At 48.8% G+C, this 25,235-nt stretch overlaps 1 protein-coding gene across 5 annotated transcripts in view; it reads right to left on the bottom strand.

The window, feature by feature from the left end:
• Positions 1-1,593: 1,593 nt before the first annotated feature.
• agap1 (ArfGAP with GTPase domain, ankyrin repeat and PH domain 1) overlaps positions 1,594-25,235 on the bottom strand; it is a 102,386-nt gene continuing 78,744 nt past the window's right edge. For all 5 annotated transcript variants that reach the window (XM_027291420.1, XM_027291421.1, XM_027291417.1 and 2 more), the window contains 5 exons: positions 21,322-21,476; positions 20,315-20,405; positions 20,018-20,240; positions 4,506-4,761; positions 1,594-4,425 (listed from right to left, as the gene is read on the bottom strand). In XM_027291420.1, the coding sequence (XP_027147221.1) occupies positions 4,216-4,425; positions 4,506-4,761; positions 20,018-20,240; positions 20,315-20,405; positions 21,322-21,476 (935 nt within the window). In that variant the 3' untranslated portion in view covers positions 1,594-4,215. The remainder of the gene's footprint in view (positions 4,426-4,505; positions 4,762-20,017; positions 20,241-20,314; positions 20,406-21,321; positions 21,477-25,235) is intronic.

Genomic DNA, 25,235 nt, shown 5'->3' with positions numbered 1-25,235 from the left:
CAGAGACTACGTCCAGGTTTTAGACAGTCTGTGACAGTCTCAGAGACTACGTCCAGGTTTTAGACAGTCTGCGGGGACGTCTCAGAGACTACGTCCAGGTTTTAGACAGTTTGCGGGGACGTCACAGAGACTACTGTTAACACACACACACGTTATTTTTTATATTAAGAAGCATTATTCTCGTCTTTATTGAAAAGAGACACATTACAGTAGAAGACTCTGTATTAAGTAAAATTTTTCACGGTACTGTACAGCCAACAAAAAGTCAACAACAATAATAATTAGAATAACAATAAGGACAGTAATATGTCAGGATGATAAATCATAACGAGACGACGACGTGGACGGGAGAAAATATACAAAAACAGGTCTGAGGGGGCGGAGTCTTCCTCACAGGTGCGTTCATAAATAATGTAGAGGACAGCCCTGGTGGGCGGGGCTTAGGGGTAAAACAAACGAACCAAACGAGGAGTCTTTTTCTTCTCTTGTCGTTTGAAGTCTATTTACAGGATAATTAATGTCGAAACGTTCAAAGCAGATTCATCTACGAGCAGGCGGCCGCTAACGTTAGCATGTAAAGCTATCTGAGCTAACGCGGTTAGCCGAGGTTAGCAGGACGTTTGTCGTCTCTGAACGTTTCCCGACTTCACGTTTTAGTTTTCGCAGATTCAAACGAGTCGCAGGCGAAAAGTCGTGAAGCTCGCACAAGTTACGCGTTTAGCGTTAGCTGCAGTTAGCTTCAGTGACAGATGACTCAGCAGTTTCTGTGCTAACGCAACGCTAACGGAGACTTTTTGAGCTTTCGAACTTTTTGAGGAAACAAAACAAAAAAACAAAAAAACAAAAAAACTGTTCAGAGGAAAACGAAGAGTCGACGTTCGCAAGATCAGCTCGCTGACTGTAGCTAATGTATCGCTAGCTGTAGCTTCACGGGAAGTTTTTATTCTCTAAAGACTCTAAAGACTTAAGACTCTAAAGACTTAGGACTCTAAAGACTCTAAAGACTTAGGACTCTAAAGACTTAGGACTCTAAAGACTCTAAAGACTTAAGACTCTAAAGACTTAGGACTCTAAAGACTCTAAAGACTTAGGACTCCAAAGACTTAGGACTCTCAAAACTCTAAAGACTTAGGACTCTCAAGACTCTAAAGACTTAGGACTCTAAAGACTCTAAAGACTTAGGACTCCAAAGACTCTAAAGACTTAGGACTCTAAAGACTCTAAAGACTTAGGACTCTAAAGACTCTAAAGACTTAAGACTCTAAAGACTTAAGACTCTAAAGACTCTAAAGACTTAAGACTCTAAAGACTTAAGACTCTAAAGACTCTAAAGACTTAAGACTCTAAAGACTCTAAAGACTTAAGACTCTAAAGACTCTAAAGACTTAAGACTCTAAAGACTCTAAAGACTTAAGACTCTAAAGACTCTAAAGACTTAAGACTCTAAAGACTCTAAAGACTTAAGACTCTAAAGACTCTAAAGACTTAAGACTCTAAAGACTCTAAAGACTTAAGACTCTAAAGACTCTAAAGACTTAAGACTCTAAAGACTCTAAAGACTTAAGACTCTAAAGACTCTAAAGACTTAAGACTCTAAAGACTTAAGACTCTAAAGACTCAGCTGACTAAAAACTAAAATATTAGGTTTGTCACAAGCTAAAACGATGCTATGATGCTAGCCTGTTGCGCTTAGCGTGGAGGACAGGTGGAGGACAGGTGACTCAGCAGTTTTTTCTTCTTCTGTCTAAATTAGCGCCCAGATTAAATCTGTGCTGAATGACTCCGACATGCTTCTCTCGGTTAGTGTTAACCTCGTGAACGGAAACGATGTGTTGACTGCTAGCTGTGGTGGAGGTTAGCGTTCCCGTGAACCCTGGGACGTCACGGAAACGTCTCTGCTCAGGTTCGGAGGAAACCACCAGGAGCTGTCGACGCTCCGAGAAACAAACAAAGGTGTAGTGGAAAGTTCAAGACGGACTGACTCAGATTTAGTGCATTTCTGTCATAAATAAAAGGACGTCCCGGTTCAGGACAGCCGAGGGACAAGTCAGATATAAAAACATTAAATAAAATCAAACATTTTGACACAAGTTGCGGTCAAACCTCTTAGTTTAGTATTAACGGGAGGTCAGGCGGCCGGTCGAGGAGGCGGGGCAGTGGCACGTTCGATTACAAGGTCGGCGACGTTGGGAAGAAAAAAGGCAGGCGTCAAATGAAAAAGGCAAAAGGAGGAAAAGTTTAGAGTTTTTCTACAAACAGGCAGCGTGTTCGTGGTTCAATGGGAATATTGCAGCGATATCAGAGGATGGAGTTACGATGCGACGGTGACGGGCGTGTTCATGGGTATTGCTTGGATACACAGTTTGGGCTGAGAGCTGCTCAACCTCTGCAGCAACATTTAAAGTTTGAGGACTAAAGAGAGCGAAGAGACTCGGTGCTCAGCATAGTGTGGAAGGTAAAAATCACCGCACACAAACCATCAGTCAGAGTTCAGGCGACCCAAAGAAATCAACGCTCGGTCAACGTCCACGTCAACAATGTTTCATGATTCATTGATTCTCTTACCGAAAGTTCAGACTCGTGACTCAAATCATCTTTTCCACTTCCACGTCGCTCGGTCGGTCCATCAGGTCGCCTGCTCAAACTTACTCAGACTGTTCTGGTCTAACTGGCCTTGATTCACTTTCTAGCCTGGCTCGACTCAAAAATCTGGACTAGGTCTTTACTGAAATTAGACCTGGTACCGACTCAAACTTGACCACGTCTGGACCTGATCTTGGACATCTAGACTTAGTCTTGACTCAAACATCTGGACTCAAACTTGTCTGAATTTAGATTTGAGTCTTGAATTAAGATCAGTCTTGGAGTTGTCTCAGACTAGTCTTATCAGACTTGCACGCTGGTTTAAAAGTTTCGGCGTCACGTTCAGTCCACGCTGATGTTTCCACGTTAGAATAAATCACACCGGTACTTCCTGTGTTCTCTAATTTACAAGACGTCGCCGCTGAAAGAGAGAAAGATTATTTACAACGAGGAGGTTACAGACCAGAGACGAGGAAGAAGCCCTTCTTAGTGATTCGCTGAGCAGACCAGGGAGACCGTCTGATTGGACGGGACAGTTGGTTCAAAGAGTTTTAGAGTTTATAATAACGTCTGATCTGACAGCAGATTAAAAACAACAGGAAGCAGATGAATTCCCTTTTTGTCTCCGTGTAGCTGCTTCCTTTGTCCTTTGTCCTTTTTTACACATTAAAACAGGAAACTTCACTTCAGGGACAGTTTACATGATTTCACCAGAATCCAGTTGGACGCGTTCACACTTCAGTCAGGTCAGGCAGCATGGAGTCTGCTCAAACTAACTTTCTAATCTTAATTCAGTCGACAGGGTTCATCTTTACATGCTGGATTACTGAGTGTCAATCATTCGTCAATAATCTGAAAACAGAGTGAGAACGAGTCAAACTGATCCTGGTGTGAAGGACGTGGGGGCGTTTCATGGACAGTCTCCGGTCCCTGAGCCTGGCTTCTGTACATTTAAAGACTTTTTACACCCGATAACAAACTAAATGATCCCGCTCCTTCCCGTGTTTTGACGATTGGTCCAGCAATGCACATGGAGACACAGAACATACAGAGTTAAATTAAATGAAGGTGTCAAACATGCGACCTATCACTAAGAACTCATGATTCTGTTAAACTTTACATCGAGATATTTCACATTGAAGACGAGTGAAGGCGGGAGGAGAGTCCAGGTGACGCTGAGGGGCGGAGTCCTGAAGGTGAAGCTGATGGTGACTCCGCCCTCTCGCTGCCTTCGTGAAATCTTCGTTACGATTGGACGATATGATTTGGCGAGACGAGTGGACGTGTAGTGTTTAAATTATAGCTGTGATGAGGTATGATGTCCCGAGCTTCAGACTGGCCGTCATTGGCTGTCGTAAGTCATGTGACTGTTTCCCAAAACGCTCTGATGACGAGCCGACAGATGAAGGTAGTGAACCGCATTTCCCACCATGCTTTGTTCCTGCTGAGGGTTCTCCCAAGACGCAGCGTCACCACTGACCTGCGATCAGTCTTAATCAGTCTTAGCGAGCCGACGGCGGCAGTGGTGGTTGTCAGGTGAGGTGGGCGGGGCTTAGAGTCACGACAGGTAGTGGTTCCCAAAATAAACGGTCAGTTCTCCCAAACACGGTTTGTCCGGCGGCGAGGGCGTGGTCATATGAGCGCGGCGCTGCCGGTGCTGCTGCAGCTGTTGTTGCGGTTGGTGTTGCGGCGCGACAGGTTGGGCGTGGCCATGAGCGGGTAGCGCTCGTCGGGGCAGCCGTACTGAGCCAGCGTGTCCACGCACTCCTGACTGTTGGCCTGCCGGGCGTACGCCATCGCACTGTTGCCGTGGGCGTCCCTCGCCATCAGGTCCACGCCGTACTGCGACAGAGAGAGAAGCTCAGTTAGAGATAATCAATGAAACCAATCAGAGTCACTCTGAACACGTGAACACGTCTCACCCAGATGAGGAGCTGCGTGATGACCACGTTGCCCTTGCGGCTGGCGAGGTGCAGCGCGTTGCGTCCGTCTCCTTCGCCGCAGGTCTCGTTGACCTGCTGCCGGGCGCCGTGGGCGAGCAGCAGCACGACGGCGCGCAGGTCCTCCTCCGCCGTCGCCCTCAGCAGCTGCTGGCCCAGCGACAGGTCGACGCCGGGCAGCGACGCCAGGAACAGGCGCTGCTCGTACTTCGCCCGGATCCAGCGCTCCCTTTCCTCCCTGACGGACGAAACACAGGGACGGACAGTCAGACAGACAGGAAGTGACACGTGTAGAATAAGACACAGCGGGGGACAGACGGACAGACGAGCGGGACGTGGACACATTGTTCAACAATCGAGTGTCATGAAGTGCTGATCTGTCTAATCCATGGCTCCGAGCGCTCTAATCTGCACTAATCCCTCCGTGTAAACAGCAGATCATTCAGCCGGCCGGGATTAGAGCGGCTCAGGGAGGAGGAGGAGGAGGAGGAGGAGGAGATATTGAGCTGTACCTCCTCCTTAACAAAATAACAACACCTCCTCCTCCTCCTGCGGGGGGTGAGGTCGCAGAAAATGAAGGAGACTTCACTTTATTAAAAATCAGCTTCATGTTGATTGATTAAAAACTTTTGAGTCGTTTGATTTGCTGAGTTTTAGTGACAGTTAAATAACGTGGAAAACTTTGATGTCATCAGGACTCAATGTTTCCAACGTCTAACGACGAATCTTTCCTGTTTGTTTGTTTCATTTTTCTTCTGCTGTCAAAGATGAAATAAAGATGTAAAGTAAGAAACATTCAAGATGTTTGAACGAACTGTGGAAATTTAAATCGGACTCGTCTGGTTCTGAGATTTGAGTTTTTAGAGCTCGATATGACGACAGCTGAATGTTGACTGTGGGAAAAGAGGATGAGACGTGAAGTGAAAGGTTTGTAACCTGGAAGAATCTCATTAACTCTCTTCCTGGAGACCAGTGTGTGTGTGTGTGTGTGTGTGTGTGTGTGTGTGTGTGTGTGTGTGTGTGTGTGTTTTCGGGGGTGTGGCGGCGGCGGCGGCAGCTAGCATCACGGAATGTCCCGGGCGATTTCCCTTCCTGCTCCAGCCCAGAGAGAGAGTACGGAGGCTGGGCACGAGACTACGGACGACAGCCTCCGGACAAAGACTGGAGGTGTTACCGAGTGTGTGTGTGTGTGTGTGTGTGTGTGTGTGTGTGTGCGCTCAGCGGGGCTCTGGCCTTCTGTCCTCCAGAGGACGGAGAGGAAATGTGAGGCCTGCACCCAGGAAACGCATGCCTTCCCCCGCCACGGGAGTTGCTAAGGGCCTGAACAGAGTGTGTGTTTAAGTGTGTGTACATGAGTGTGAGTGTGTGTGTCTGTGTGTGTGAGTGTGTGTTGGGCTGACTGCTGTTAAACTAGTCAGTAATATTAGCTGCTGTGTTTTAGCGTCCACAGACTTTTGGCCAGCTGTGTGTGTGTGTGTGTGTGTGTTTTAGTGTGTGTGTGTGTGTGTGTGTGTGTTTGCTTGTGTGTCGCAGTAAACATCATCGCGAGCTAACGAGTCCTGAAAACACACTCTGGACAGCGGAGAGGCTAATTGCACTAATTAACCACACAGAGTGTGTGTGTGTGTGTGTGAGACAGTATGTGTTAACATGTGTCTACCAAGCACACACACACATTTGTGTTAATCTGTGTGTGTGTGTGTGTGTGTGTGTGTCCCTTTTCACATCCCATTAGACGAAGCGCTGCGCTCCAGCACCAAGGCATGCTGGGTAGATAATTAAACATGAGCCCCAGTGAGACACGTTGTGACAGGGACACACACACACACACACACACACACACACACAGACACACACACACACACACACAGACACACACAGATATGTCAACAGGATTTGTGTCAGTCAGTTAAATTAAAAGATAAAAATGACACAAGCCAGAGGAAACAAACCCAGAGAGACTACGTCCAGGTCTAAGACAGTCACAGAGACTACGTCCAGGTCTAGAACAGTCTCATAGAACTACGTCCGGTCTAAGACAGTCACGAGATACGTCCAGGGTTCTTACTAAAGACAGTCCACAGAGACTACGTCCAGTCTAAGACAGTCATCAGAGACTACGGTTCCAGAGTCTCAGGACAGTCAGTAGAACAATCGTCCCAGGTCTAAGACAGTACAGATGACGTCCCATGTCTAAGCAGTCATAGAGACTACGTCCGGTCTAAGACAGTCAGCGAAGGAGTACTAACGTCCCAGGTCTAAGACAGTCTCAGAGACTACGTCCAGGTCTAAGACTCTATGACTACGTCCGTCTAACAGTCTATAGAACTACGTCCATGGTCTAAGACCAGTCTCAGAACTACGTCCAGGTCTAAGACAGTCTCAAGATACGTCCAGGTCTAAGACAGTCACAGGGACTACGTCCCAGGTCTAAGACAGCTCATAGACTACTCCAGGTCTAAGACAGTCACAGACAGGATACGTCCAGGTCTAAGACAGTCTCAGCGACTACGTCAGCTAATACGTCTATAGGGACTTTACGTCCAGTCTAAGAACAGTCTCAGTTAGACTAAGTCCAGGTCTAAGACAGTTCACAGAGATACGTCCAGCAAGTACATCTAGAGACCGTGTCCAGGTCTAAGACAGTCTCAGAGACTACGTCCAGGTCTAAGACAAGTCTCAGAGACTACGTCAGGTCTAAGACAGTCGAGGACTACGTCCAGGCTAAGACAGTCCCAGAGACTACGTCCAGGTCTAAGACAGTCAGAGTCACGTTCAGGTCTAAGACAGTCTAGAGCTACGTCAGGTCTTACGACAGGTCTCAGACTAGGTCCAGGCGGTATAAGACAGTCACGAAGAGACTACGTCCAGGTCTAAGGGACAGTGACAGAGTACTCTACGTCCAGGTCTAAGACAGTCTCAGATGACTACGTCCAGGTCTAAGACAGTCTCATAGACTACGTCCAGGTCTAAGACAGTCTCAGAGAACACGTCCAGGTCTAAGGACATCGTCAATGACTAGGTCCCGGTCTAAGACAGTCTCCTAGACTAGGTCCCGGTCTAAGACAGTCTACAGAGATACGTCCAGGTCTAAGACAGTCTCAGAGGACTACGTCCAGGTCTAATGGACATTCCACAGAGGACTCACGTCCAGGTCTAAGGAAGTCTCAGAGACTACGTCCAGGTCTAAGACAGTCTCATCGATCGTCTCCAGGTCTAAGACAGTCTCAGAGACTACGTCCAGGTCTAGACATCTCATAGACTAGGTCCAGGTCTAAGACAGTAGCACCGAGACTACGTCCCAGGTCTAAGACCAGTCTCAGAGTACACTCCAGGTCTAAGACAGTCTCAGAAGGGACTACGTCCAGGTCTAGACGTCTCAGAGACTAGTCAGGTCTAACAGAAGACTACGTCGGCTTAGACCGTTCAGAGACTACGTCCAGGTCTAGACAGATACCGTTCCAGGGTCTAAGACATCTCGAGATACGTCCAGGTCTAAGAGTCCAGAGATACGTCCTTCGGTCGAAGCACAGTCTCAGTCAGACTACGGTCCAGGTCTAAGACATGTCACAGAGACTAACGTCGTCCGGTCTAAGGACAGGTCTCATAGGACTACGTCCTCAGCTAAGACAGTCACAGGAGACTAACGTCCAGGTCTAAGACAGTCTCAGACTACGTCCAGGTTAAGACAGTCACAGAGACTACGGTCCAGGTCAGACGTCCAGAGAACTACGTCCAGGTCAAGACAGTCCAGAGGACTCGTCCTAGTCTAAGACAGGTTCCGACTACGTCCAGGTCTAAGATCCAGTCAGACTACGTCCAGTGGTCAAGACCAGTCTCAAGGACTACGGCGTCCAGGTCTAAGTACACAGACTACGTCCAGGTCTAAGACAGTCACAGAGACTACGTCCGGTCTAAGACGAGTCTCAGAGACTACCGTCAGGTCTAAGACAGTCTCATAGACTACGTCCCGGTCTAAGACAGTCACAGGATACGTCCAGTCTAAGACAGTCTCATAGACTAGTCCAGTCAAGACAGTCACAGAGATCGTACGAGTCCAACAGTCACAGGGAACTACGTCCCAGGTCTAAGACAGTCACAGAGACTACGTCCAGGTCTAAAGAACAGTCCTCAGAGACTAGGTCTCAAGACAGTCTCAGAGGACTACTCGCAAGCGTCTAAGGACAGTCATAGACTACTTCCAGGTCTAAGACAGTCTCAGAACTACGTCCAGGTCTAAGCAGTCACATAGACTAGTCCAGGTCTAAGACAGTCTGAGACTACGCTAAGGTATCTAAGACAGTCACAGAGACTACGTCCAGGTCTAAGGACAGTATTAGACTAAGTCCAGGTCTAAGCCAGTCAAAGACGACTCTACTGTCCAGGGTCTTATAGAGACAAGTCCAGAGATATTCAGGTCTCAGGGTCTCTCAGGACAGTCCTCTCAGCTAGACTACGTTCAAGGTTTCTCCTTGACACGGATCCGGTAAGTCTCATAGACTACGTTCCAGGTCTTCTAAGACACGTCCTCTAGAGGGAAGCTACGTACAGTCTAAGACAGTCTCAGGACTAAGTCCAGAGTCTAAAGACAGTCACAGTCAGGGACTAGACACGTCTCAGGTCTAATACGTCTCAGTCAAGACTACGTCCAGGTCTACTAGACATCCAGCAGATACGTCCACAGTCTAAGACAGTCACAGATACTACGTCCAGCGCTGACTAAGCACCAGTCTCATGTCCAGGATCTACGCACAGTGTCTAAGACAGTCTCATAGACTACGTCGCATGGGTCTAAGACAGTCACCCAGAGACTACGGCCAGGTCTAAGACAGATTCAAGACTCCCGCAGGTCTAAGACCAGTCTCAGAGAAACTCAAGTCCACCTGTTCACGACGCTCTCAGGCTAGTCCAGGTCTTAAGACACTCCCAGCAAGACTAGCGTCCAAAGGTCTGAGACAGTCTCAAGACTAGTCGAGGCCTAAGAGTCCAGAAAGTCTACAAGCAGGACTACGTAAGGTCTAAGACAGTCTCAGGAGACTACCGTCCAGGTCTAAGACAGTCTCAAGAGGACTACGTCCAGGTTGTGACAGTAAGACAGTCTCATAGAGACAGTCAGGTTTCCAGGTCTAAGACAGTCACAGAGACTACGTCCCGGTCTAAGACAGTCTCCAGAGGGAACTAAGTCCGAGTGTTCTAACGACAGTCTCAAGGAGACTCGACACGCTCCAGGTCTAAGACAGTCTCAAGTACTACGTCCAGGTCTTAAGGACAGTCCAGAGACTACGTCCTGGTCTAAGACAGTTCCTAGACTACGTCCCAGTCTAAGACAGTCTATAGACTACGTCCAGGTAAGACAGTCACAAGAGACTACGTCCTAGGTCTAAGACCAGCAAGCATACGTCAGTCTAGACAGTCCAGAGACTACGTCCCGGTCTCAGACAGCTCTGAGCCGCTACGTCCAGGTCTAACGACACAGTCTCATAGCTACGTCCACAGGGTCTAAGACAGTCTCAGAGACTACGTCAGGTCTAAAGACAGCTAAGACAGTTTCAAGACTAGTCCAGGTCTAAGACAGTCACAGGAGATACGTTCATGGTCTATCGTACAGTCACAGATACGTCCAGGTCTAAGACAGTCTCAGAGATACGTTCCAGGTCTACGACAGTCCAGACTACTGTCAAGGTCCTAAAGACAAGGACTACGTCCAGGTCTTAAGGACAGTCTCAGAGACTACGTCCAGGTCTAAGACAGTTACAGGACTACTTCCAGGTCTAGACAGTCTCAGCGAACTACGTCCAGGTCTAGACGCTCGACTACGCCAGGTCTAAGACAGTCACAGAGACTACGTCCAGGTCTAAGGACAGTCTCATAGACTACGTCCAGGTCTAAGACAGTCACAGAGATACGTCCAGGTCTAAGACAGTCTCATAGAACTACGTCAGGGTCTAGACAGTCACAGAGACTCGTCCAGGTCTAAGACAGTTCAGGACTACGTCCAGGTCTAAGGACACGTCACAGAGACTACGTCCAGGTCTAAGACAGTCTCTATCGAATACGTCCAGGTCTAAGACAGTCACAGAGATCTCCCGTCCAGGTCTAAGACAGTTCATAGACTTCGTCCGGTCTAAGAACAGTCCAGTAGACGCACGTCCAGGTCTAAGCAGACAGACTACGTCCAGAGGTCTAAGACAGTTCACCGAGACTACGTCCCAGGTCTAAGACAGTTCTCAGAGACTACGTCCAGGTCTAAGACAGTCTCATAGACTACGGTCCAGTCTAAGACAGTCACTGAGACTACGTCCAGGTCTAAGGCAGTCTCAAGACTACGTCCAGGTCTAGACAGTCTCACAGGACTACGTCCAGGTCTAAGACAGTCACAGAAGACTACGTCCAGGTCTAAGGACAGTCTCAGAGACTACTAGGTCTAACGATCAGTCTCAGAGACTATCAGTCTCCAGGTCTAAGGACAGTCTCAGTAGACTACGTCCAGGTCTACGACAGTCTCAGAGACTCCGTCCAGGTCTAAGACAGTTCACCAAAGACTACGTCCAGGTCATAAGACAGTCACAGAGACTACGTCCAGGTCTAAGACAGTCTCATAGACTACGTCCAGGTCTAAGACAGTCACAGAGGACTCCGTCCCAGGTCTAGACCAGTCTCAGAGACTACTCCAGGTCTTACACAGTCCTCAGTAGGACTACGTCCAGTCTAAGACAGCGAGACTACGTCCAGGTCTAAGGACAGTCTCAGAGCTACGTCCAGGCTATCTAGACAGTCTCTAGAACTACGTCCAGGTTAAGCAGCTCTAGCGTACGGTCCAGGTTAGCAGTCACCAGGCGAACTACTCCAGGTTAGGTCTATAGACTAGTCACGCAGAGCAGTCACAGAGCTCGACGTCCAGAGTATCGTCGATAGACAGTCTCAGTAGACTACGTCCATGTCGATAAGACAGTCAGTAGGCACGTCAGCTAAACGTTCGAGCTAGGCTAAGACAGTCTCAGAGACTACGTCCGTCAGAGTACAGCGACTAGTCAGGTTAGAAGCTCGGACTACGTCGCCAGGTCTAAGACAGGTCCATAGACTACGTCCAGGTCTTAAGACGTCTGGACTACTCGGCTGACAGGTTCAGGGGACTACTCAGTCAGGACGTCACAGAGACTAAGTCCAGTCTAAGAGTCTCCGAGGACTACAGTCTCAGGTCTAAGACAGTCCATCGACTACGTCCAGGTATAAGACAGTTCACTGACTACCGTTCATGGTCTAGGACGTCTCAGATACGACATCCCAGTCCGTTCTAAGGACAGTGCCAGAGAGCCTAGCGTCCGGTCTAAGACAGTCACAGAGACTACGTTCAGTCTGTCTCAGACAGGCCAAGACTACGTCCCGGTCTAAGACAGTCACAGAGACTTACGTCCAGGTCCTAAGGACAGTCTCTAGACTATCGTCCAGGTCTAAGCAGGTCACGGAGACTCACGTTCCAGGTCTAACGACAGGGACTACGTCCAGGTCTAAGACAGTCACAGAGACTACGTCCAGGTCTAAGACAGACTACGTCCAGGTCTAAGACAGTCTCATAGACTACGTCCAGGTCTAAGACAGTCACAGAGACTACGTCCAGGTCTAAGACAGTCACAGAGACTACGTCCAGGTCTAAGACAGTCACAGAGACTACAGTCACAGAGACTACGTCCAGGTCTAAGACAGTCACAGAGACTACGTCCAGGTCTAAGACAGTCACAGAGACTACAGTCACAGAGACTACGTCCAGGTCTAAGACAGTCACAGAGACTACGTCCAGGTCTAAGACAGTCACAGAGACTACAGTGACAGAGACTACGTCCAGGTCTAAGACAGTCTCATAGACTACGTCCAGGTCTAAGACAGTCACAGAGACTACAGTCACAGAGACTACGTCCAGGTCTAAGACAGTCTGAGACTACAACCAGGTCTAAGACAGTCTGAGACTACAACCAGGTCTAAGACAGTCTCATAGACTACGTCCAGGTCTAAGACAGTCTCAGAGACTACGTCCAGGTCTAAGACAGTCTCAGAGACCTGTTGATTGACAGCTTCATCAGCTGTGTTGTGGTCGCTGTTGGAAACGGCGGGGCGGGCTGTGGTTCAGTTGGGGGGTCGCTCAGGGAGCCACACTGGGCCCACTGCACTTCTGATTTCCTGCCTGTTGTTTGAGCTCAGGAGACCTCGCATTGTGTGTGTGTGTGTGTGTGTGTGTGTGTGTGTGTGTGTTCCTCCTGAGCGGCTGCTTTGTTGCGTGTGTTTACACACACACACACAGTTTCCTGTTGGTCCAAAGCCAGAGGGGGGTTTGGTCTGAACCGGCCGACCGACCACCGCTGGACGTCCCACCAGCTGCTCACAGTGTGTGTGTGTGTGTGTGTGTGTGTGTGTGTTTAAGGAGGTCATCTGTCCACGACCCCAAAACAGAGCGTGGACACCGAGCTGAAAGCCGACACACACACACACCCCGATAATCACACCGGGCTAATTATCATAATTACCACCAACAAGACCTGAAGAGACAAAGTCAGCCCAGCAGGGAGTAACGTTTTAACCCTTTCAAAATAAAAGCTAGATGCAAGAATAATTCAAAATAAAGTTCCAATCAGAACAAAAAGGCTCGAGCTCAGCGTGGAGCTGAGACGTACGAGCCAACACGCTGCTGTTCAAGCCCGTCATTAATTACAGTCTGTGTGTGTGTGTGTGTGTGTGTGTGTGTGTGTGTGTGTGTGTGTGTTTTTAGACAGGAAGTGTTAGATATCGACTGTGTGTGTGTGTATGTGTGTGTGTGGACTACAGGGGATAGTAACAAATCGGTGAACTTTAGCGTGACGTTGGTGTTGATGTTGGTGTTGACGTTGGTGTTGGCATCGGGGTTCAGAGTGACATGGTGTCAGTGGCTTCTCTTCTGGCCTAATTAGCCCTGTAATTAATAGATTAATAGATAGATAGACAGAGCGTGGTGAAGAGCATCAGCTAAGCGCCCGGCCTAATGTGCGCTAAGATGAATCATCGCCGCCTCACGTGGACGCTTTGTAACAAGGTGAAGCAGCACAGAGTTTAAACTCATCACGAGGACGCCGCGTTTTTATCCAGCAGCAGAGAAAAGACAAAAGGAAGAGACGAGGAGAAGAGGCTGAAATCAATTAGCCTCTGTGAGCAGGTCGTTAGCTGCCCTTGGATAGGCACAGATAATTAAAGGGAGGGTGGTGGGTGAGAAAGGTCTGGGTGAGGCAGAGAGGGGAGGGAGAAGCTCGTGAGACTCCACCAGACGGAGATGGAGGGGTTAAACCGGACCGAGAGGCGAGGATGCAAATGAGGGGAGAGAAAGGTGGAGGAAGATGGAGGTGGAAGAGAAATGGGACGCTGATCTCTGGGCTGAAACGCAATGCTCCACCGAGGCCATACACACCCAGAGAAAGGAGGAGACAGGGGAGGAGAGGGAGCACAAAGGAGCAGCAGGACGGAGGAAACAGCAGCAACACCGTCACTAATCTAAAATCTTTAATGCAACTTTATGATCAATTAGTGCAGCAGAGATGTGAGGTCGCGCTCAGATAATTGAACTGATAATTAACTGTCTGATCGCAGGTCTCCAGGCTCCTGAGAGATTCCCCGAGGACCAGACGGCCTCACATTATGTTGCCATGATCCGAGCAGACGAGGAAACACCAGAGTCTGATGGACAAACGAGTCGACTTCTCAGCTCGTGTGTCAGGAAACATGAATCATATTTAAAGCGTACGGTGTCTGTGCTCAGCTCCAACAGTTCCTGAACTTCTGAAAGTTCGAACTGCGGGAACAGAAACTAAAGTTCGTCTCTCTGGTTGAAGTTTCTGTCTTCGCGGTCACAGTCTCGTATTGGCAGTCAGGCGTACGAGGAGTGTTTTCCATTAATCAAAAATAAAAAGATAAAAACTGACTGAAACGGTTTCAGCTTGATCGTTGAACGGGCCCGACTGGACCAACATAAATACAGGTAACACCAGAACAGTCAACTGAAGACGTGGATCAGAGTTCGAGTCCTCTTTGTGTCGTCCTGGACAAAGTTTGATTTGTTGTATTTTTGTAACTCTTACAGATTAATCAGTGTTTGTGTCGTCTTTAAGTTTCAACAATCATGTCTGGGACGATGAAAACGTCACGGAGACAAACTGTTTATTTCTCAGTTCATCTCAAATCCTGAAGCACGAGGACGATTTTTAAGGTTTGAAGGTTTTGAGCCGCGGCTCGCAGTGAACCCATTCAATCCAAACACATTACCCACAAACACGAGGACAACTCTGCCGTCCACTTTTTCCTCTTTTTCTCTTTATTGTATGAGCAATCAGCCGACTGAGCCAATTAGTCAAAGGGCGAGGAGGGCGAGGAGGGCGAGGAGGGCGAGCTCTTACCGTCGGCGCTCAGATTCATTTCTGCTCCAGGAGCCGAGCGAGGCCCGGCGAGTCACGGACGTAGAGAGCGTTATTTATTTCTTCATTATTAAAAGGAGGGAGGCGCAGGCGGCGAGGGTAATCTGATGACTCAGGCATAAAGAATGCACATTTAGTTTGTGCTTTTAGCTCGCATTAGCATAACCTCTCTGTGATGACACACGATGAATGGCCCGGTGATTGGCTCGTGTCAGCCGGCTTAATGTCAATAGTAAATTGGAGGGCTTGTTAGGCGAGTTGGGGGACGCGGTAACGGGCAGCGGCGAGGCAGTCATGTACAAAATAATGTCTATTAGGACTAATTTAATCAAGGCCTCCCTTTTACAGATGAATTAGAATGTAGGGGCCAATTATTTCCCAGCGTTTGCTCTGCGCTGCTGTCAGCAGGCTCGGCGCTGTTTAACATGCAGGCCGTGGGGCCGCTCCATCAGCAGGAGCACATCACGGCGGAGCAGCTAGTTAACTGATGCACGTGAAATGGAGCTCGGGCAGCGACACACACACACACACACACACACACACACACACACACACACACAGGCTGAGATACTGAGATTATTTGTGTCGGAACACAAAGCTAAATTCTGGATTATTAAAACTTCACGTCTGATCATCGTCAAGGCTGCAGGTTTGGTTCTGAGATTAAATCTTTCAGAATAAAAGCTGGAATGTGTTTTATTTTGGAATGTTAGTGATAATCAGACAGCTGATTGCAGAACATGAAAAATTATTCAAAAGGTTTCAGGTGTGCTCGTTTGTTCACAGATTAAGAAATAAACTGGAATAAAATGGAATTAATTTATTTTATTCAGTGACTTTAAATTACTCGTTAGATGATTCTGTAAATGCTTTAATATTAATTTGTTAATGTCGTACAGACAAATCTGTGTCGGTAATTCAGAATCATCTGATTTTAATTTTGAAAAATAAGATTTAAACTGTCAGAACATCTTTAATGTTCTGTGACTTTAATTTAAACTTAATTACACAAACATAACGAGCTCAAACTTCAGAAATGTTTCTTGTTGTGTGATTTCAATATTTGTGGTTTCATGAGGTAAATCTATAAACTGTAAAGAAATATTAAGACACTTCGTGAACGTGACTTTAAACTCTGACGTGTCCGTCTCAAATCACACCAGTCCAATCTGTGTTATGATCACAGGACCGTGTGTGTGTGTGTGTGTGTGTGTGTGTGTGTGTGTGTTTTATGAGGACGGCCTCCTGCCGCCTCCTTCCCCCCTCCGTTGCCTCTGACCCTGGGGTGCAATTATCTTGTGATGTGGGCCTCTTGCCCGCCTCCTTCCCCCCGGTCGCCCCATCTGGTCCCACGAGCCCAATCCTGCTGCCGTGTCGGGGCAGCCGCCGCACCTGCACCCCGGCCCAGATTAAAAGCCCCCGGTCTAATTTTAAATCTGTTAGCGCTGGCCTTTTCTTAGGAGGAACAAGACTAATCTGTTCCCATAAAGGGCCCTTATTCTTTCCCCTCTCTCGGCTCCTAGCGCGACAGACCTGCTGCTGAATTATTACTGGCCGAACATTCGTCATGTGGGGCTCGCTGTTAAGTGTGTGGTGGCGAGGCGGCGGCGGCGCTGCGATACGTAGCCCTGCACGCTCATCCTTTAGCTGCTCCTCATTTTTCTGCTGTCTAATTAAGGTGTGGTGCCCCACACAGCCACATCTCTACCTCCACCTACTGTCCACGCTGCACATCCACCTCGAGGTGAAGAGGACTGCAACACATCTGACACGAGACGTTTGTGTGGCCTGATCACCAAACTGAAGAGTTACAAACCAGCTCAACTTTTCTCCTGCGGAGGAGCGGGAACTCTTCTGACTCTAACCTCAGCCAGCAGACAAACAGGCCCAGACGATGACCCTCTGCGACAGACTGCCAAAGGTCAGTGGTTGGCATGAGGGAAGGGTGCAAGCACGAGGACACAGGAGGCCCACGGGTGGAGGCACACACCGCCAACCACCTCCTCAGTCCGGTGGCCAGGAGGGCGGATTAGCAGCGCTGTCACTTGCTGTCTGCTCAGGCTCGCTAACACGAGCAGGCCTTGGGTGCTGGTGTTGATGCGCCACTCGACAGATAATTAAAACAATGAGCCGCGGCGCCAACAACTGAGGACCGAGGGTGCTGCAGCAGTGCTGGCCTGAGCCAGAGACCCCCTGTGGGTGCTGCGCGACGGGCAGCGTGCCCAAACTTAGCAGCCCCTTCAGCGGTGGCATCAGCTGGGGTGCGGCACCGGGCGACCACGCCAGCTGAGGTGATGACGGCTGACCGCGGGCAGCCGGAGGTTAATGGGAACGTTTAGAGGAGACCGAGTCTTTTTGTGGTTCGGACTTCTAACGGGATCCCTCTGGCACCCGGAGCTGGCGCGGGTGGTGTTCATCCACACTGTAAGCACCCTCCACCCTCCTAGCTGAGCAGCTTAGTCCCTGTTCCTGTCTGTGCCTCAGCGAGGGACACTTGTCAACAAGTATCTCTCTTCATAATGAAGCATTGTGGTGCTGAACAGGCGTGGCGAGACCTAAAACGATTAGCACCGACAGTCCTCGTCCTGGCTCAGACTGGCTGATGTTAATGAGACCTGGACCGGCCGTCGCTGTGGGCAGGAGGGTGAGCGGGGGATTGAAACGAGACGGAAAGGGGAAGATAAAGAGATGATGACAACAGTTGGAGATGGCGGGGCTCGGCCCTGTCACATATCTCATTGGACGGGGGCGGCGCCGTGGAGGCGAGGTGCGATCTCTCCGAACATAATTCCTCCCTCCGGTCCGACTGGGAAGTCGACAGGGGAGGGGACGAGGGAGAGGAATGGAGGTGTTTAATACTGACGGCCATACTAATGCACCTCCCTCCCTGCACCTCCTCCTCCTCCTCCTGCTGTCTGTTCTTTTCCCTTCTTCACATCCATCCCTCCAAGTTTCTCCTTTTTGTTTCCGTTCCTTAAATATCCGTTCCTCCCTCTTTTCTTGCTTCCTCCTCCTGTTTTTCCTTCTCCTCATTCCCTTAATTTTCTGTCCTCCTCCTCCCTCTTCCTCCACCTTTCCTTTCCCCTCATTCTCCCAGTTTTCCTCCCTCCCTCCCCCTTCCTGAACCTCCAAACAGGACCTAATTGGGAGGCGGAGTGGGGGGCCAGACCTTGACAGACAGGAGGTCAGCGTAATTGCTGCTGGCCATATTTAACATTAAGATAATCAGGCCATTAATTACCCTTTGGATCATTAAATCAGCCACTTGCAAAATGAAATTTCGGCCTCTATTACTCACTTGAGAGACCACGAGGGGAAGGCATTTCTCCATCCATCAGCCCCCACCACCTCCCATCCTCCACCCCTCTGCCATCCCTCCTGCTGCCCGGACAAAGCTCCCAGACCTCCACCTCCACCTCCACCTTTCCTTTTTTGGAGCCTCTAAAATATTGAATAAAATAAATATTTCTTGTTTCTTTTAAAACAGATCTGTGATTTGTGTAATCCCACTGTGTAACTATGTTCAGCTGTACTCGAGTATTTCTTCTGATGAAAAACAGAGCTAACAGCAGCTACAGACAGTAAAAATCTGTAATACTAATATTAGTTATTAGACAGACTGTCTGCTGTGTGTGTGTGTATAAGTATACATGTGTGTGTTTTGACGTGTCGCAGGTTGATCTGTAATTTAAGGCGAGCGCTGAGTGGATGTAACCTCGCTGCCACAGCTTCTACATATCATTTCATAGAGCGTCAGCGTCTCTCCATAAAGCTGTCATAAAGCTCCACGCCTCCTCGTCCTCTCACGGCAGCACGAGTGCTGAAGACGACCGGGAAGTCGTCGTAGATTTTTACAGATTTTACTGGTTTCACCTAAATTCAAACACCTTGACATGACGGAGGTCTGTGACGGTGAATGTTTGATCCACCACAGGAGAAAGAGAAGACGACGTCCTGCTTCATGTTTCCGTCAGTATCTTCTCTTTCATTGCAGCTTATGAGCTGCAGAAAGTCGGAGATGGACGGAGGTGAGAAATGACGGAGTAAAGAGGGAGAGAAGGACAGAAAGGAGCGATTTATGGAGGCGAAACGACAAACAGCGAGCCACTTAAGGAATGGACTGATAAATACTATCGACAGGCCGGGGAGGAGGAGGAGGAGGAGGAGGAGGGGGGAGAGATGGAAGAGCAGTGGAGCGTTGGAGGTAATTGAGATAATATTGACCTCCTCCTCCTTTAATCTCTTCAGGGGGAAACATGCTTCAGATTCATAAATAAATAGGAACATGAGCAACAATGAAAGCATTAGTGCTCTGACGGAGGACGGCTAATGGCACGTCGATACACCGTGTGTGTGTGTGTGTGTGTGTGTGTGTGTGTGTGAGTGTGTGTGTGAGACACTGTAACAGCATGGACAAAACCAAACACGTGTTTTTGAGGCGTCTCTAACTCGTCCTGTAGTCTGTCAATGTCGCCAACTTCACCACGAGATCGAAGCGACGCTCTGAGTCGACATTCGTTAATTAACGGAGCTGATTTTAAGTTTTTAAAAAGATTTAACAACAAGTGAATATTTTATTTCAAATATTAAAAAACAATAAAAATTGTTTGTAAAGACCTGAGTGTGTGTGTGAGTGAGTGTGTGTGTGTGTGTGTGTGTGAGAGTGTGTGTGTGAGCGTGTGTGTGTGTGAGAGTGCGTGTGTGTGTGTGTGTGTGTTGGGGGTCATGTGGGGAGTAATTATAAGGTGCTTCTGTTGACTAATGAGCGTTGGGGGGGTGAGTGCAGGGGGAGGACGGGGAAGTCGATCTTTATGCGGTTGGCAGTCAGCTCTAATTTGTTATGATGGCTGCTCGCTTCCCAGAGCTGCACGGCCGATAATTACACACACACACACACACACACACACACACACACACTGATCAACACCAACGTCACGCTAAAGTTCACCGATTTGTTACTATCCCCTGTAGTCCACACACACACACACAGTCGATATCTAACACTTCCTGTCTAAAACACACACACACACACACACACACACACACACACACACCGCCCCCTACCTGCTGGCGTCCGGCCCCGGTTTGAGGCGTCCCTGGGCGTTGGCCTCCCACACGCTGTTGGCGAGCTCGTTGCCGATGGCCGACATGACCTTGATGAGCTCCAGCGGCCACTCGTCCAGGTCCAGAGAGCGAACCCTGGACAGGTGAGTGCCCAGGTTCCTGTGGATGCCCGAGCACTCGATGCAGATCAGGGCACCGAGGTTCAGGCTGGCCCAGTCCGGGTCTGGATGAGACGGGAACACGTGTTAGACAGTGACGGACAAAAACAACTGAACTCCTGACGCGTTCGAGACTCACTCTGAGCTTCACAGTCGGCACAGCGACCGTTTCCCCGAATACTTCTGATGGTCTGCAGAGCCATGGCCTCCGTCTGGCTGGTCAGACGAGACTGAAAGTGCAAACACAGACAAACATCGAGCGTCACGCAGAGTCTGAGACGACGTCTGCAAACATTAGAGTTTTCTCTGACGGACTGAAAAGTTAGAGGTGGAACTAAAGTTGAATAAATGGGAGAGAAGCAGCAAATCCTGAAGTTCAAAGGCTGAAACCGAGAAACTTTATCTTAATGAATGAAAATAAATGGATTGGCAGTGTGAGATAAATAATCTGCAGATTCATCGATAATCAAATCACTGAACAGATGTGAGACTGCTGTTTCAGGCTGATGTGGAGGAACGAAGGACTAACACAGCAAACAAATGGAATGGGGGAGAGAGGGGAGGACGGTGTTTTGGGTGGAGGTGGTGGAGGAGGGGGGGTAATAAAAGGCTGAGAGCCTGAGGCGTAAACACAGGAGGCCTCGACTGAGAGCCGAGCCGCCTGCTGCATGTGCAGGTGGAAAATGGCATCGCAAGGCCGAGACGCAGTAATTACTATTTTCTAATTATGTGAATCAAAGTGTGTTTGTGTGAGAGCAGGTGAAGTGTGTGTGTGTGTGTTTATCATGTCTGATATTCACGGGACAAACTGGAGTGGAGTTTGTGTCTTTACAATCAGACTGTGTGTAAGTGTGTTTAGGGACTGTCGTGCCAGAACCGGAGCTGGGCGAGTGTTAGCAATGTAACCGGGCTCAGCAGCTTCTACAGACATGATGGCAGAGGAGCAGAGAGTGAAGAGGACGCTGACGGAGGAAGCTAAGAAGAGAAAAGGAGAGAGTGAGCGAGCAAGAAGCCGCCGGACAAGAGTAAATGTGGGACTGACTTTTAGTGGTTGGTGAGAGCTTGGTGAAATAAAAGGCTGAAAGACAGACGCCGAGCTGGGTCAGTAACATTAGCTGCTGCTGGGCCTCGCAGGTCTCTGCTCACCTTGTTCTTGCTGCTCTCGCAGGACTGCAGGCTGGCCAGGATCTGGCTCTCGATGACTTGAACCCAGGCGTCTCGCTCCTCGTACGAAGTGGCTTCGAAATGCCACGTCTGCCCCGTCAGCGACACGATGGTGAACTCAAAGTTTTCCTCTTGTTCTGTTGGAGAGAATAAAAACCAGATTCAGTGGAGGATCAGACAGACGGACTCATCAAACTGCAGCTCTGTTCTGACTGAAGGACACCTGTTCTCCTGAACCGACCACCGCTGACCTCTGTGACCCCGCCCCCTGAAGCCAGGATGTCACTTAAATTACAGACAGAGACCCTCCACCTCCACCTCCACCTCCACCTCCACCTCCACCGGCCTCGCTCCGTCCTGCCCTCTCCCCTGCTGACATGTCGGTGGGAGAGGTCAGTCATTACAATCAGGGCCTGCTGGAGGGGGACATATGGATCTATTACCCAGAACCCCCCTCAGAGGTTAATGGGACAATCAGGAGTCAATTAGACCGTGTGTGTGTGTGTGTGTGTGTGTGTGTGTGTGTGTGTGTGTTTGGTTCAGAGGATTCCAGGACTCTTTAACAAATTATATTATATTTTTAAAATATTTTTATTCTCATTCATTGATTTCAAATTAAACCAGCTGGACACATTTTGTTCGGTTCAGCATCTATGTCGAATGTTTCCACCACAGACTCTGTTTAAATCACATGATGTTAAAAATCATTTGATAATGGGCTCAAACTAATCTGAACTCAAAGTCAGCTTCTTTCTGGAGCTTTCGAATGAGTCTTGCCGTCTTCTTCAGAGTCCTAAAGAAAGTCTCTGAACTGAAGAAGACTGTGATGTGGCTGAAAGCCCGTAAAAGACCCTGAAGTTTCTGGGCTCTCAGAGGTTTGTAGATGTTACTCGGTGTTTGTGCACAGCTTGGCCACATTTGGAAACCGTTACCGAGCACAGAGAGGATGGGAAGCGGAGGTGGAGGTGGAGGTGGAGGTGGAGTGGGGGCTTCATGGCTGAGAGCCGGTATCATCACCACAGCAGATCAGACAACAAGCAGCTTCTGTTTACAATTAGCCCCAGTGAGGAGGTTAGAGACGAGGGGGAGGCAGGGGGGACACGGGGGTAATCAATTAATCAAAGGACGGCCTGAAGCACGCGGATCTTTCCCAGGATTCCTCAGGTTCTGCTGGTACGACCGTGTAAAGCACATGAAGAGCCTCCATCTCAGAAACGCTGCTTCATGAGTGTAAAACGAGATAAAGCGTCGCATGCACGGCGCGGCGGCGGCAGATCTCAGCGTGGAGGTCGGTAATCAGTCATGACACTTTGAGGCGAGCGTTTCTGGAAGCAGCAGTTTCATGACGTGTGCCGGGAGTGAAGCAGTGAAAAGATGAGCGGTTTAATCAGTCGGAGAGCGGTCACGGCCGGCCCGCGAGGGAACGACCATTTGCTCTCCCTCAACTCCAGTCATTTGGCTAATTGGGAGCATCTCAGAGCACCGGAGCTGAAGTTCCCCTCTGGCTTCGCTCTGGATAATCAATGGCCTTGTCCGAGGAGAGGAAGGACGGAAGGTAAGGATGGAAGGAGACCCCCGAGGCCAAACGAGGGCTGAGAAACCCTTCCACTCTCAGGATAAAGAGATTGAAAACACCTCTGCTGACCAAAGTTTCCTTTGCTGGATCATTTTCATCTCTTCGCCGCTTCGGGCTAATGACGGCTCCGTCTGATTAGTTGATGTTAATTAAAACTACTGTTTACAGGGGCTGCTTAATGTCTCAAGGTTGAACCAGACTTTTATTTTAAATTAGCAGCTCGATGCCCAAGAAAAACTGACGGGTGATAGACGGGTGTGATTCCACGACAATCCACAGTCTTTGATTCGAAAAGTCAAAAACTGAAGACAAAGTTTGAAAAACTAAACCCACGATCAAAAATATTTATGGCCGAGCTTTAATGACAAAGAAGGTTAGAAAAGCAGCTGCTCACGGCCTGCAGCTTCTTCTTCTTCAACACTGAACACAAGCGTCCGACACTTCAACCTAAAACTCAATAAACATGTTACTCAACCTTCTACAGCTGCAGCACTGATGCCAGTAACGATCTGTCTGCAGATTAAAGATGCTTCACGGGTTACCGAGCGAGTCCCTGCTTCCACAGCGGAGAGGCTCGTCACATGCCAGAAATTAAATCTGTATATTTAAATGTGTCTAATGAACAATGCAGAGAGTGAATGATCACTTCCCAGAGTGTATTTGGAGGCTTCGTTCTAAGCGGCAGCCCACCCATCAAGAGCCGGTTGAGCCCTGCAGGGTCAAGAGCAAGGATCCCATCATAATTAAACTCCCATGATTCTCTGTTTTCAGGGGGGAGGGGGGAGTTTGGCTGCTTGACAATTATGGAAACCAACAATCCAGAAAGGGGCTGCCTCTCTGCGGCGTAAATTAAACGCTGCTTCTGGATTTAAATGCTGCGTGCTGACCCAGCGCAGCGTGGCGGCTAATGAATAAAATGAGGGGGGCATCAGGCTGTGCGGCTGGAGGACCACTCCCACAGCCGGCTTCACTCGGAGCACCCCCAACGGAGCCGCCACGGGAAACCAACATGAGATTTAAAGGATAGATCACAGGGTACGATCGAACAGCAGACAGCAGGTAGAGGCCAAAGCTGAGCTAGAATATTAGATCAGACGTTTCTTTCAGTGTGTTGTTCTGCGGTCATGTGTGTTGCAGGTGTCTGGACGATCCTGAGGGGAACATGAATGATCTGTGCCAGCTCATCTGATCGTTTCTACAATCCTCACACTCTGAAAGATGAAGTTTGTCGCTGACTTCCGTCTCCGGCTGCAGGACTAAACGTATGCATGAGAGTGCAAACACACATCAAACACACAGGCGGCGAGCCGGCCGCGCTGTATTGGTAATTACTGCCACCGCTCTCGGCTACTGTGGGCGACATTCACAAAGAGAGAGGTGGCGCCGAGGCAATTTGTGAACTCTGACACCGGTAACCTTTAGCAGCAGAAACAGAACAAACCAAATATACAGCATTTACAAGACGCAGCGATGGAAGGGGGGGCAGGACATGCATACAAGCCTATCATCCAGGGTGTGAGGTGTCGAGGCGACCCAGCGGGGGGGGTGTGTGACAAGCAGGACGGTAGGTGCAATGAGAGGGGAGGCGTGAGGGAGACAAAAGGGGGCCTCGGGAAACACAAATTAAAAGCCTTAAATGTCACCGCACACAGTATTGCTTTGCGACACAGGTCATTACTCCCCATATTATTCGCAGCCTTTTACAACATTAATAACCTGGAAAATATCGCAGCCGATTGTTCTGAAGTCGCTCTGAGAAAAGAAATATTTAAGTCCGGTTTCAGGGCGAGTGCGTCGAAGAAGAAGAAGAAGAAGACGGAGCTGATTTCAGATGATGGTGAGTTTAACTTTGACTGAACATCATCACACACTCTGGACGTCACGTCTAACACCACCTGGGCATGTCTGATAGGTCGCATCCTCACAGGTGACTCAGGCAGGAACACTCAGAAATAAAAAACGATAAATTATCAAATAAAAGCTCGAATTTAAACAAAGGTCGTCTCAAATAATCAGCCACAGACAGGTAAATAAAGAAATAGAAAATAAAGGCACGATCATAGTTTAACTTCCTTTCCTTTCAGTTATTTTTTTTTTTAAACACTCATAAAAGAGCTGCGGTTTAACTGCTAATTTTTCACAATAAAAGCCGACAAAGACAGAAACCACCCGCTGAGCTGCTGGAGAGCTTTTAATGTGAAGAATCAGTGATGGAAGTTGTTGAGCTTCGCTGACAGAGATCAAAATAACTTCAAGATTAAATCATTCTGAATAACTCGAGGATCAGAAATATAAAATACTGACAGTTGTTGGTGTGAAG

The sequence above is a fragment of the Larimichthys crocea genome, chromosome XIX, assembly GCF_000972845.2.
Source record: "Larimichthys crocea isolate SSNF chromosome XIX, L_crocea_2.0, whole genome shotgun sequence".
Classification (NCBI taxonomy): Eukaryota; Metazoa; Chordata; class Actinopteri; family Sciaenidae; genus Larimichthys; species Larimichthys crocea.
This window is presented reverse-complemented; position numbering and strand designations above follow the sequence as displayed.